A 12,261-nucleotide genomic window follows, 5' to 3' on the forward strand; every position below is an offset into this window, starting at 1 on the left:
CTCGCTCGAATCGGGGGCTGGGTAGCCGCAGACCGGTCAGGGTGCCCACGCTGACCCGTGTCCAAAGCCAAAGTTCCTACAATGGGCACGTGAGCATCAGAACTGGAGCACGGAGCAATGGCAGAAGGTGGCCTGGTTTGATGGACTCAAGAATGGTTTTGAGGAACACAAGTTTGAGGTGTTGACTTACCTCTAAGTTCTCCAGATCTCGCTCGAATCGGGGGCTGGGTAGCCGCAGACCGGTCAGGGTGCCCACGCTGACCCGTGTCCAAAGCCAAAAGTTCCTACAATGGGCACGTGAGCATCAGAACTGGAGCACGGAGCAATGGCAGAAGGTGGCCTGGTTTGATGGACTCAAGAATGGTTTTGAGGAACACAAGTTTGAGGTGTTGACTTACCTCTAAGTTCTCCAGATCTCGCTCGAATCGGGGGGCTGGGTAGCCGCAGACCGGTCAGGGTGCCCACGCTGACCCGTGTCCAAAGCCAAAAGTTCCTACAATGGGCACGTGAGCATCAGAACTGGAGCTCGGAGCAATGGCAGAAGGTGGCCTGGTTTGATGGACTCAAGAATGGTTTTGAGGAACACAAATTTGAGGTGTTGACTTACCTCTAAGTTCTCCAGATCTCGCTCGAATCGGGGGGCTGGGTAGCCGCAGACCGGTCAGGGTGCCCACGCTGACCCGTGTCCAAAGCCAAAAGTTCCTACAATGGGCACGTGAGCATCAGAACTGGAGCACGGAGCAATGGCAGAAGGTGGCCTGGTTTGATGGACTCAAGAATGGTTTTGAGGAACACAAGTTTGAGGTGTTGACTTACCTCTAAGTTCTCCAGATCTCACTCGAATCGAGCATCTGTGGGATGTGCTGGAAAAACAAGTACGATCCATGGAGGCTTCTACCTCCCAACTTTCCGATTGAAGCACCCAACCACTAGGGTTTTCTTTGACTTGTAAGGGATTTTCCTCCCGAGGGCCCGTTTGGAACATTTTTTTGTTGTCTGAAGTTAATACCACTTTAAAAACATAGCAGGCTTTCTTTTGTGATGTTTCTAAATGGGGGGGGGGGGGGGATTTCTCTTCATGTCCTGACACTTTGTGAAGTGAGAGGGAATCCCTTTCTTAGACATCCGTCACCGGAAGTGTCCCTACCACAAGATTTCCCCACTGTTCCTGTTCCAATGGCAGCTCAAAATTTGGGGTTTTCCATTTCAGTTCTGGTCACAAAGGTCACCAGGAAACAGAGTAAACCTCACTAGCATGGACATAGCAGTTACACTGACAATCGGTATTTCAATTCATCCCAAAGGTCTTCAGTAGAGTTGAGGTCAGGGCTCTCGAGTTTCTTCACACAAAACTGGCCAAGTCAAGTCTCATATGTCTTGATATGGGATGAGAAGACCCTGCTTGTAATTGGTGTTCCAATACATTTCAAAGGTGTTCGGTAGGGTTGAGGTCAGGGCTCTCCGCAGGTCACTCAGATTCCTCCACAACAAGGTGGTCTCGTATGTCTTGATGTTGGATGAGAAGACCTTGCTCGTAATTGGTGTTCCAATCCATTTTAAAGACGCTTAGTAGGGTTAAAGTCAGGGCTCTGTTCAGGACACTCAAGTTTCTCCACACCAAGCTAGTCAGGTCATGTCTTTTATGTCTTAATGTTGGATGAAAAGACCTTGCTTGATGGTCCAATCCATTTTAAAGGCGTCCAGTAGGGTGGAGGTCAGCAGGGGCGGAGGTCAGGGTTTTGAGCAGGACCTTGTAATTGGTGGTCCAATCCATTTTAAAGGCGTCCAGTAGGACGGAGGTCAGGGCTCTGTGCAGGGACACTCAAGTTCCTCCACACCAAGCTGGTCAAATCATGTCATGTATGCCTTGATGTTAAATGAGAAGACCCTGCTCATAAATAGTGGGGAGGGAAGGTGAAAGGGGAGAGAGTGCACTGCTTTGCGTAGGGGAAGGGGGCACATGACACTACAGTGGGGTGGATAATATGAAGGGGGAAGAGGACACTTCTGTGGGAGGAAGGGGCGATGTGAAGGGGAGCAGAGGAAACCACTGCTATAGGTGGGTGCAAAGAACACTACAGTGGGGGGGGGAGATGTGAAGGGGCAGAGGAAACCATTGCTATAGGTGGGTGCAGAGAACACTACAGTGGGGGGAGATGTGAAGGGGAGCAGGGGACACTGCTTTGGGAAGGATGCACAGGGCACTGCTATGTGGAGAGGGCACAAAGCAGGGTCCATAAAGACATGGATGAGCAAAGTTTGGGGTGGAGAAACTTGGCTCACTTCAACCAGATAGAATAACTTTGTGATGAATTAGAGTGGAGATTGCGAGCCAGGCCTTCTCATACAACATCGGTGCCTGGTCTCACAAATGCTCTTCTGGAAGAATGGTCAAACATTTCCATAGACTCGCTCTAAACCTTGTGGACGGCCTTCCCAGAAGAGTTGAAGCTGTTATAGCTGCAAAGGGTGAGCCAACTCAATATTGAACCCTACAGACTAAGACTGGGATGCCATTAAAGTTTATGTGTGTGTAAAGGCAGGTGTCCCAATACTTCTGACAATATAGTGTACTTTGGCCTTATAAGCGTTATGTTCAGGTGTCCAAAAAAGTTCAGGTCATATAGTGTGGGTCATGGAGACAGCCAATCCAGTGATAACCATGAACTCCCCGGAGTAGCTGCCATCCCATCGAAGTCAAATCTGAAGATGTTAGATTAGCCACCACTAATCAGTGGGGCAATATGATTGCAGCGGGTAACGTGTATAATACAGAGGCACGGAGGAGCAACAATATGCGCTCCTTGGTATCCTTTCACCTAAATACATTTCTGCCTTTCTATGGTGACTAAAGCTTAGCAGAGTGCCGCGTTCTCTCGTTAGATTTAATTTTCAAGTCTCCTTTGTCCTCTTACCATGCTCTGATTACCATCCCCATTAACAGCTGCTTCTCACATCAGTGGCTATGAGACGGCACAAAGCTCTCTTGTGGATGTGCCGGTTGTACGAAGATCAGAGCCGTTCTCCTCCTGCCGTTTTATGGAGCTTATGGCCCGCTGGCCAGGCAAGTCGCAGCTTGTAATAAATTGAAGGGTGATTAATAAATTGAGCCGGGTGTATCATTTACAGCACTTCATCTTCCATTCATTCCACCGTCATAGAGCTTTGCAACCTTCTTCTCGCGTCACATAGGACTCCAGTTTTGGACAAAATCCACCTTTATTGCAGAGCTGGAGCTGCTTCTGTTCTGTATTTACTGAAATGAAGGGCTCAGTGATGCCTATTACTTTTGATGTTTGCGACTTTACTTCTTTGAGAATTTCAAGAAACGTTTTGTACAAGAAATAATGGGATTCTTGCACCCACCGCAAAAATTATTTTCTTCGAGTTCATTGAAGGACACAGCAGATCTTGGTGACGGATGGGTTTAATGTCGCCACCAGCAGGACGCTAGGTGCAAGGCACAACTATAAGTATGCCCTGATATGGTGGCAAAACTTCCCCCCACCCACCTTCAACACAGCGCTCAGGACCTACATTTTTTTATCTTTTCTTACATTTTGGTTCCAGTCAAAATTTTATTCCAATCAACCGTGGTGCTGGGTGACCGACCAGGTAGATCCCCATTATTGAAGGGGGGGGGGGGGGACTGGGGTGCAACAATTCTGCTCCACATAGTAGCTGAGAAGGGTTGGACCCCTCAGCAAACATGTACAACAGGCAAAAACTGGGCTGTATGTTGGCACATGGTGGATAGATGCCACCACCAGAGGGCGATCATTTCATTTTTACATGTGCCTAGCGACCCGATTCTGCAGGTGGTGACATCAAACCCACCCCCTCATGAAGATTTGCTGTGTCTTTCAATGAACGGAGGTAGGCAAAAACTGGGCAGTGTGTTGCAAATGGTGGGGGTGTGCCACCACCCACGGGCATACCCCCTTGGTCGTACTTTAGATTTGCTTGTGCCTAGTGTCCCGCTCCTGAAGGTGGTCACATCAAATCCATCTGTTATGAAGATCTGCTGTGTCCTGCAATGACCAGAAGCATGCAAAAACTTGGCTGCGTGTTGCACATGGTGGGGATGTGCCACCACCAGGGCGCCGACCCCCCCCCTTGGTGTACTTTTGCCTAGTGTCCTGCTCCTGTAGGTGGTCCCATCAAACCCATCCATCATTAGGATCTGCTGGGTGCCTTAATAAAGGGAAGCAGACAAAAACTGGGCTGTGTGTTGCAATTGGTGGGGATATGCCAACACCAGAGGGAGCCCTTTTGGTTATGCTTGTGCCTAGTGTCCTGCTCCTGCAGGTGGTGGCATCAAACCCATCCGTCATGAAGATCTGCAGTGCCCTTCAATAACAGTGGCAGGCAAAAACGGGGCTGTGTGTAGCACATGGTGGGGATGTGCCACCACCAATGAGTGCACTTTTGGTTTTGCTTGTGCCTAGTGTCCTGCAGATGGTGACATCAAACCCATCTGTTATGAAGATCTGCTGGGTCCTCCACAAATGGAGACAGACAAAACTGAGCTGTGTTGCACATTAAGGGAATGTGCCACCACCAGGGGGGTCAACCCCCTTAGTTGTTCTTTTGGTTTTTTACTTGTGCCTAGCGTCCTGCAAGTGGTGGCATCAAACCCATCCATCAAGAAGATCTGTTGTGTCCTTCGTGAACGGAGGCAGGCAAAAACTGGGTTGTGTTGCACATAAAGGGAATGTGCCACCACCAGGGGGCAAGCCCCCTGGGTGCACGCCCCCTGGGTGCACTTTTGGTTTTACTTTGACCCTTTTTAAACTCCATAGATCAGAACGGGTGCTACTGAAATCAAGGGTCTGTGATTTATGCGACTTTATGGGGATGATTTACGAAAACCGAAGAGTGCAAAATCTGGTGCAGCGTGCCATAGAAACCAGTTTTCTTTTTTTTTTTGTCAAGCTTAATTGAAAAAGCTGAACATAGTTAGGCAGGGTGGGGAGGGGGGAAAAAAAAAAAAAAAGGACACAAGTCCATCAAATTCAACCAAAAGAAAACAAAAACCAATCCTATACCCACAGCTGATCAAGGGGAAGGCGAAATAAAAAAAACAAGCAAAGCATGATCCAATTTGCTAGAGCAGAGGAAAAAAAATATATATCATTCCTGATCCCAGAGAGGCAATCGGATTTTCCCCCGCATCAACTTTGCCTATAAATATTAGTACCCAGTTATATTAGGTACATTTAGGAAAGAATCCAGGACTTTCTTAACCCCCCTAGCGGTAATCCAGAGTCTGGTTCGGGTTAGGAATTTACTGATAGGAGCGGTAACCCCGAGCCAGACTCGGGATGGCTTTACTGGATGCAGGGAGGACACAGTGAGACTTACTTACCTTGTCCCCTGGATCCAGCGATGTCCTCCACGCTGTGTGAGCGAGCCGTCCTCTGCTCGATTCACAGTGCCGAATGCCACCGAGCTCCGTTCCCTGCGACGTTACGGCACACGGGAGCGGAGATCGGCGGCAAATTCAAAAAAGTAAAAAGACACAAAACACACACAGCACTGTAATCTTACAGATTACATTGCTGTATTAAAAAATTAGACACCCCCTTTGTCCCTAGTGGTCTGTGCAATGCCCTGCATGCACTTTTATATTATAAATAGTTTTTTCTGCCTAGAATTTGGAGATTGTCCATAGCAACCAAAAAGTGTCCCTTTTTCAGTGTTTTAGGATTCGATTGCATTATTGATTTTTTATTATATTATAAACTTTATCATACCCGGGATGTCTGCTAGACTCTGGTTTGAAAAAATGTAAGAGAGTTATTCCTAAGAATTACAGGACTACAATATAAGACGCCAATTTCCATGCAAAAAAATTGTACCGCTTTCAGCACCTAAATCCAGACTGAATCATACCGCCAGGGATGTAAAGAGGAAGTAAAGGCAATTTTTTTAATTTTTTTAAAAAGCACACCTGTAAGGCAAAGGCATAATGAGCTAGTATGCATAGCATACTAGCTCATTATGAATAACTTACCTGAGAATGAAGCCCCTGAAGCGGTCCTCTGTCTTCATCTTCGCCACTGCCATGGATCCCGGAGCGACTTCCAGGTCTCGCGGCTCCGGCGCTGCGATTGGCCGGAGCCGCGATGACGTCACTCCGGCGCACGGGAGCCGACACTCGCGGCATATCGCCGCTATCTGCCCCAGTGCGCCTGCGTGCTGTCTTCGGGTAAATATCTCCTAAACCGTATAGGTTTAGGAGATATTTCTTGGACCTACAGGTAAGCCTTAATCTAGGCTTACCTGTAGGTAAAAGTTGGTTGTAAGGGTTTACAACCACTTTAAAGCCATCTACTGAGCTGGCCAGAACCACCTCTGGAAGGAGGAGACTATTCTACATCTGTTACTGTTGAAGAAACTTTTCCGTATTTGGAGATGAAATCTCCCCCTCCTCCCTGTGATGACCTTAACCACTTCCTTCCCCGCCCATAGTCAAAATGATGTCCACAGGAGGGAATCTTCCCATCCTGGGCGGGCTTCATATGACATCCTTCGGCTTCCTGGCCGTCTAGGGGGCGTGCGCCTGCTGCGTCCATCCTATGATGTCCGCCAGGCACCCGCGATGGCCGGGGGACCGTGGATCTGTGTGTGTGTGTAAACACACCCTTTCAGGTGAGAAGACTGATCGCAGTACAGAGGAACACCGATCGGCCTCCTCCCCATGTGAGTCCCCTCCCCCCCAGTTAGAATCACTCGCTAAGACACACGAAACCCCTTGAACACACCACCCCCCCCCCCCGTGTTAACCCCTTCCCTGCCAGTGACATTTATACAGTAATCAGTGCATTTTTTTTATAGCGCCGATCACTGCATAAATGTGAATGGTCCCAAAATAGTGTCAAGTGTCCGCCATAATGTCACGATAAAAATAAAAATGCCATAAATCTATCCCTATTTTGTAGACGCTATAACTTTTGCGCAAACCAATTTGTTTATAGCACAAGAAACAAAAACCGTAGAGGTGATCAAATGCAACCAAAATAAATCTCTATTTGTGGGGAACATTTGGGTACAGTGTCGCATGACCGTGTAATTGTCATTCAGAATGCAACAGCACTGAAAATTGGCCTGGGGAGGAAGGGGTTGAAAAAATGCCCAGTATTGGAGTGCTTACAATGAACAACACCAAGTTCACTATATGGACCCCTTATAAAGTTATACATGGTGATCATATCTCTCTCCCCCCCCTTATTTATACATGAGATCATCCCCCCCCCCTTATGTATTTATACATGAGATCATATCCCCCCCCCCCCTTTAATCTAATTTTAAGAGTGAATAAATTCAGTTGCTCTAATCTTTCCTTATAGCTGAGCTCCTCAATGCCTCTTATCAGTTTGGTTGCCCTTCTCTGCACTTTCTCCAGTTCCCTGATATCCTTTCTGAGAACTGGAGCCCAAAACTGAACTGCATATTCCAGATGAGGTCTTACTAATGATTTGTACAGATGATATCTCTCTCTCTCTCTGGAGTCCATAACTCTCCCAATACAAGAAAGGACTTTGCTCACTTTGGGGACCGCAGCTTGGCATCGCATGTTATTATTGAGCTTATGATCTACCAAAACCCCCAGATCCTTCTCCATGGATTCCCCTAGTTGGACTCCTAGTATGTATGATGCATATTCTTAACCCACTAGTGCAGAACTTTATGTTGAATGTTAGAAGTGGATTGTCTACCATGAACAGCTACACCAGATTCAGCACTCCAGTTTTTAGTAAATCTACCCCTGTGTGCTCAAAGTCACACTAGGGCAGTGAGGACAAACCTCGGCACCCCAGATGTTTTGAAACTACATTTTCCCATGATGCTCAACACCACTGTAGAGGACATGATCATGGGAAATGTAGTTCCAAAACATCTGGGGTGCCAAGGTTCCCAATCACTGCCCTAGGGTAAACAGAGCCTAAGACACTACTATTCAATGTCATACCTGCCTGTAAACACATTACCCAACAAACCCCCCCCCCCCCCCCCCCCCCCCCCCACATAGAAGGGAAGGCCAGAGGTTCAATGCCTTCTCTCCAGCTTTGCAGAAACGAGCCCTCTGGATCATTAAAGACCTGCACATGTGTGTCCTCTCTCTGGTGTTGCACAACACTGAGCTTAGCCATTGCTGTAGAAAACTGTACACCGTGGAGGCGCAGGTTTTTAATAAGCCAACGCACTTGGTTTTGCAAAGCTGCAATTGAAGGGCTTTTTTTGGGGGGGGATTTAAAATATTACATATGGATTAACTCCTTCCCGATGTGTAAAGAATCCTGAAAAGTACTCATGCACCGTGTCCACGTACAATGCAATGCCTTTTCCTCCTCTTCCAATCACAATTTGTTTTTCTATACATTGGGGGGGGGGGGGGGGGCCATTCATCTTCATCACTTCTCCATATTGTGATGAATGTTTAATAAAGAATACTTTGTCGGATCTCTACAGAAGGAAAAACTGCACCAATTTCCATTGCCAGTCCTGCCAGTATAGGAGTGTGGTACAATCTGCATTGAACACCGCCATCTAGTGGCCTCTCTGCAGTGTCGGTCGTCTATTCCTTATTTTGGTGGATCGATAGAATGATGGACACAAACTTCCAGAGATCCTGATAATCCCAGCAAAAAGGAAAACAAGGAGTTTGTGAGCTCCGGAAATGGTCAGCTGGCCGACTTCATTCGTTGTCCAGCATCTTTTTTTTTTTCTAACCACTTGCCTAACGGGCACTTTCACCCCCTTCCTGCCCATGCCAACTCTCACCTTTCAGCCCTCACACTTTGGACAATTGTGCAGTCATGTAATATTGTACCCATTATTTTGGTGGTACTGAATCACCTTGGTTTGTTTTTTGGCTAAACAAATGAAGAGGAAAAAATAAATTCAAAGTTTGTTATAAAATATTGTAAAATAAATGTTATTGTCTCCTTCACCGATGTGCGCTGATGAGGAGGCACTGATAGGCAACACTGGTGGGCAATGAGGCAGCACCGCTAATGAGGGAATAGTGGACACTGACGAGGCTGGCACTGATAAAGGAGGGAACAGTGGGCACCGAGATGGGCACTAATGGGCAATGAGGCAGCACTGATAAAGAGGGAATGGTGGGCACCAAGGAGGCACTGGTGGGCAATGAGGTGGCACTGATAGAGGGAACGATGTATACTGATGAGGTGGGCACCAAGAAGTCACTGATGGGCAACACTGTTGGGCAATGAGGCAGCACTGCTAATGAGGGAATAGTGGGCACTGACGAGGCTGGCACTGATATGGGCACTAATGGGCAATAAGGCAGCACTGATAAAGAGGGAATGGTGGGCACCAAGGAGGCACTGATGGGCAATGAGGCAGCACTGATAGAGGGAATGGTGAGCAGTGATGAGGTGGGCACCAAGAGGCACTGGTGGGCAATGAGACGGCACTGATAAAGATGGAATGGTGGACACTGAAATGGGCACCTGCAAGGAGACACCGATAGGCGGCACTGGTGGGCACCAATAGGTGGCACTGGTAAAGATGGAATGGTGAGCACTGATTAGGTACACCAAGGAGGCACTGTTAAGTGGCACTAGTGGGCAATGAGGCGGCACTAATAAAGCGTGAATGGTGGGCACTGAGGCGGGCACCAACAAGGAGGCACCAATAGGCAGCACTGATGAAGAGGGAATGGTGAGCACTGATGAGGCGAGCACCAAGGAGGCACTGGCAGGCAACGATGGTGGGCATTGATGGGTCTGCACCGATAATCAGTGCCGATGTCCCTTTCACACAAGCCAGTTATTGGGTCTCTTCTTTCCTCATGGTGTCAGCATAAGAAAAGCCGATAATCGCCTTCTACTTACATCGTCATCAGCTGTGAATGTCTGTGCCGCAGGGGCGTGTCAGGCCAAGTCTGATCATTGACGAGCACACCGAGTATCCAGCACAGCTACAGATCTGACCACACTCTGCTCTCCTGCTTAGTGTGGTCAGTTTTTATTATTAGGACAGCAGAGGGACTGGCAGGAACATCAGGGAATTCACATAAAGGAAGCAATACAAAGATCAGGAAACTTTCTCATACAAGCATTGTGTGTTTGGGAAACACTTTAAGGATAACTCCAACTTTTACAGCACGCTACATCAATATTCAGGGTGTAACATGGTGCCAAGCTGCCCCCTAACATGCAACGTGTGTATTGCAATGAAGGTTTGTGGTCTAGGCATACACAGATAGGTGCTCATATTTTCCCTAAAAAAAATACGGGGAATTAACCCATGCGGTGCCCAATCACAGCCCGGGTCGGCGGAGCCTCGCGCATGCGTTGCCGTGCCCGCACCTTCGAGACCCCCCCCCCTCGCAGTGTGAACGGGTCGGCAGGAGGCAATGTGTGAAAAAGTAAAACACTGCCCCAGTAGGGAAGCAGTGAGGAAAATCCAATATGGAGAGACGGCGGCCAATAAGCCGCTTGGCCATGTCAGGAGGGAAATCTGAGTGACAAACAATGTAACGCTTTTGAAAATCGTTAGTAAATATCGGACACAATAAAAAGACGTCACAATCTGGTATCATATATATCTTTTTTTATTATTTCATCTGCATAGTGATTCTTCTTATATCAGCGCAGATCGCACGCTAAGCTCTGTTAAATAGGTTACAAAAACAAAATATTTTTTAAAAAAAGTAATGTTTTTTAAACCATTTTTAAATTTTTTTTTTTTTAAATGAGAATTTGTGTTTACCTAGAAAAAGGAAAAAAACATTTGGGCACTTTGTTTTTTTCCCCCCGGAGGGGGAGGGGAGGTTCATGCGTCTGTTTTAGTGAATGGCCTTCTATCCAGTGTTTTTGAGGTAAATTGATTTGGTTAAACGATTTCCATTCTAATTGATCGGAGGGCTCGGGGGAAGGGCTGGCGTTGCGTTACCTCCGCTGCTTCTTCTGTGCCTCTCTTAGTAATGTATCGAAATCTAGAGCCTCAAATTTACTTCTAACTGGGGCGGGGTCAAATTCACCCCGATTTGAATCTGGAAGGAAAATAGAGACAGTTGTAAAATTAAAAAATACATAAAAAAAAAAAAATACAAATAAGTCTCAATACCAAAAAAAGGAAGGTTCTGCACTCAATGTACCCACATCTTAGATTTTGCCCATAAATTGAACAAAAACACACGGAGCAACATGTTCGCAAACCCAATGTCTTCTTCAGGAGTGCATGTGAACAAATACAATCAATATAAGAATTAAGTGACAAAGATAATTGAGTAGCCATACGTACTGTTATCAGCCACAGTCCTTAAACTGGGAAAAAAAAAAAAGTCATAATGATTGTATAGTAGCCCTATAAATTTCTAGATGTTGTTCACATGCACACCTGAAGACTATGAGTGTTCGAAACCCGTTAAGTCTTCATGTGTATTGCTCCTTTGACAATTATGAGTAATGGATAAGTGAACTTTTTGTAGCTGTACAGATATGGTCCTGTGTGTGTCCTTTTATCTTTGTATATTAAAAAACGCACATTTTTTTTTTTTTTTAACTAGGAATTTGGTTGGTATGTATTCAACTACACAGGTGTATAAGTGGTATTGGAGGTTTGGTCAAGGGCAATAGACCCAAGTACATCTGTCTTTCTAGGTTTCTCCCATGCTCACCATCAGGACTTCTCCAGAGCCTCTTCCTATCCTCTGGAACTCCTTACCCCAATCTGCCTAGAGCCTTTACCATCATCTGAAAAATCTCCCTAACTCAACCTGTCCAGAGTTTCACCCATCCCCCAGAACCTCCCCAACACCAATCTGTCCAGAGCCTTTCCCATCCACTGGAATACCCAGTTCCTATCTGTCCAGAGCCTCTACCATCATCTGGTACTCTATCCCAATCTGTCCAGAACCTTTCCCATGCTCTGGAATGCCCGTTCCTATCTGTCCAGAACCTCTCCAATTTGAAAAACTCCCCACTATAATCCAGAGGCTCTCCCATCCTCTGGAACTCCCCTACCCCAATCTGTCCACAGCCTTTCCCCATCCTCTGGAACACCTTAACGCAGTAGTTCTCAACTTCTGTCCTCCGGACCCACTAACAGGACAGATTTTAAGTATTAACTTGGGGGAGATAGACTAGAACACTGCAATCACTGAGGAGCAAATGATACCACCTGTGATGCATTTCAGTTATCTTGCAAACCTGGCCTGTTAGTGGGTACCGAGGCCAGGAGTTGAGAAGCACTGCCTTAACCCAATCTGTCCACAGCCTTTCC

The 12,261-nt window shown here is 46.8% G+C and overlaps 1 protein-coding gene across 1 annotated transcript in view; it reads right to left on the reverse strand.

Annotated features, from left to right (window-relative positions):
* Positions 1–10,572: 10,572 nt before the first annotated feature.
* The window catches only part of PPRC1 (PPARG related coactivator 1), a gene marked incomplete in the record, with an annotated part of 41,395 nt that continues 39,706 nt past the window's right edge, over positions 10,573–12,261 (reverse strand). The window contains 1 exon segment of the mRNA XM_077455665.1: positions 10,573–11,029. Coding sequence (XP_077311791.1) covers positions 10,926–11,029 — 104 coding nt within the window.

Source organism: Lithobates pipiens, unplaced genomic scaffold (assembly GCF_037356315.1).
Source record: "Lithobates pipiens isolate NorthernLeopardFrog02 unplaced genomic scaffold, aLitPip1_a1.2 Scaffold_25, whole genome shotgun sequence".
NCBI lineage: Eukaryota > Metazoa > Chordata > Amphibia > Anura > Ranidae > Lithobates > Lithobates pipiens.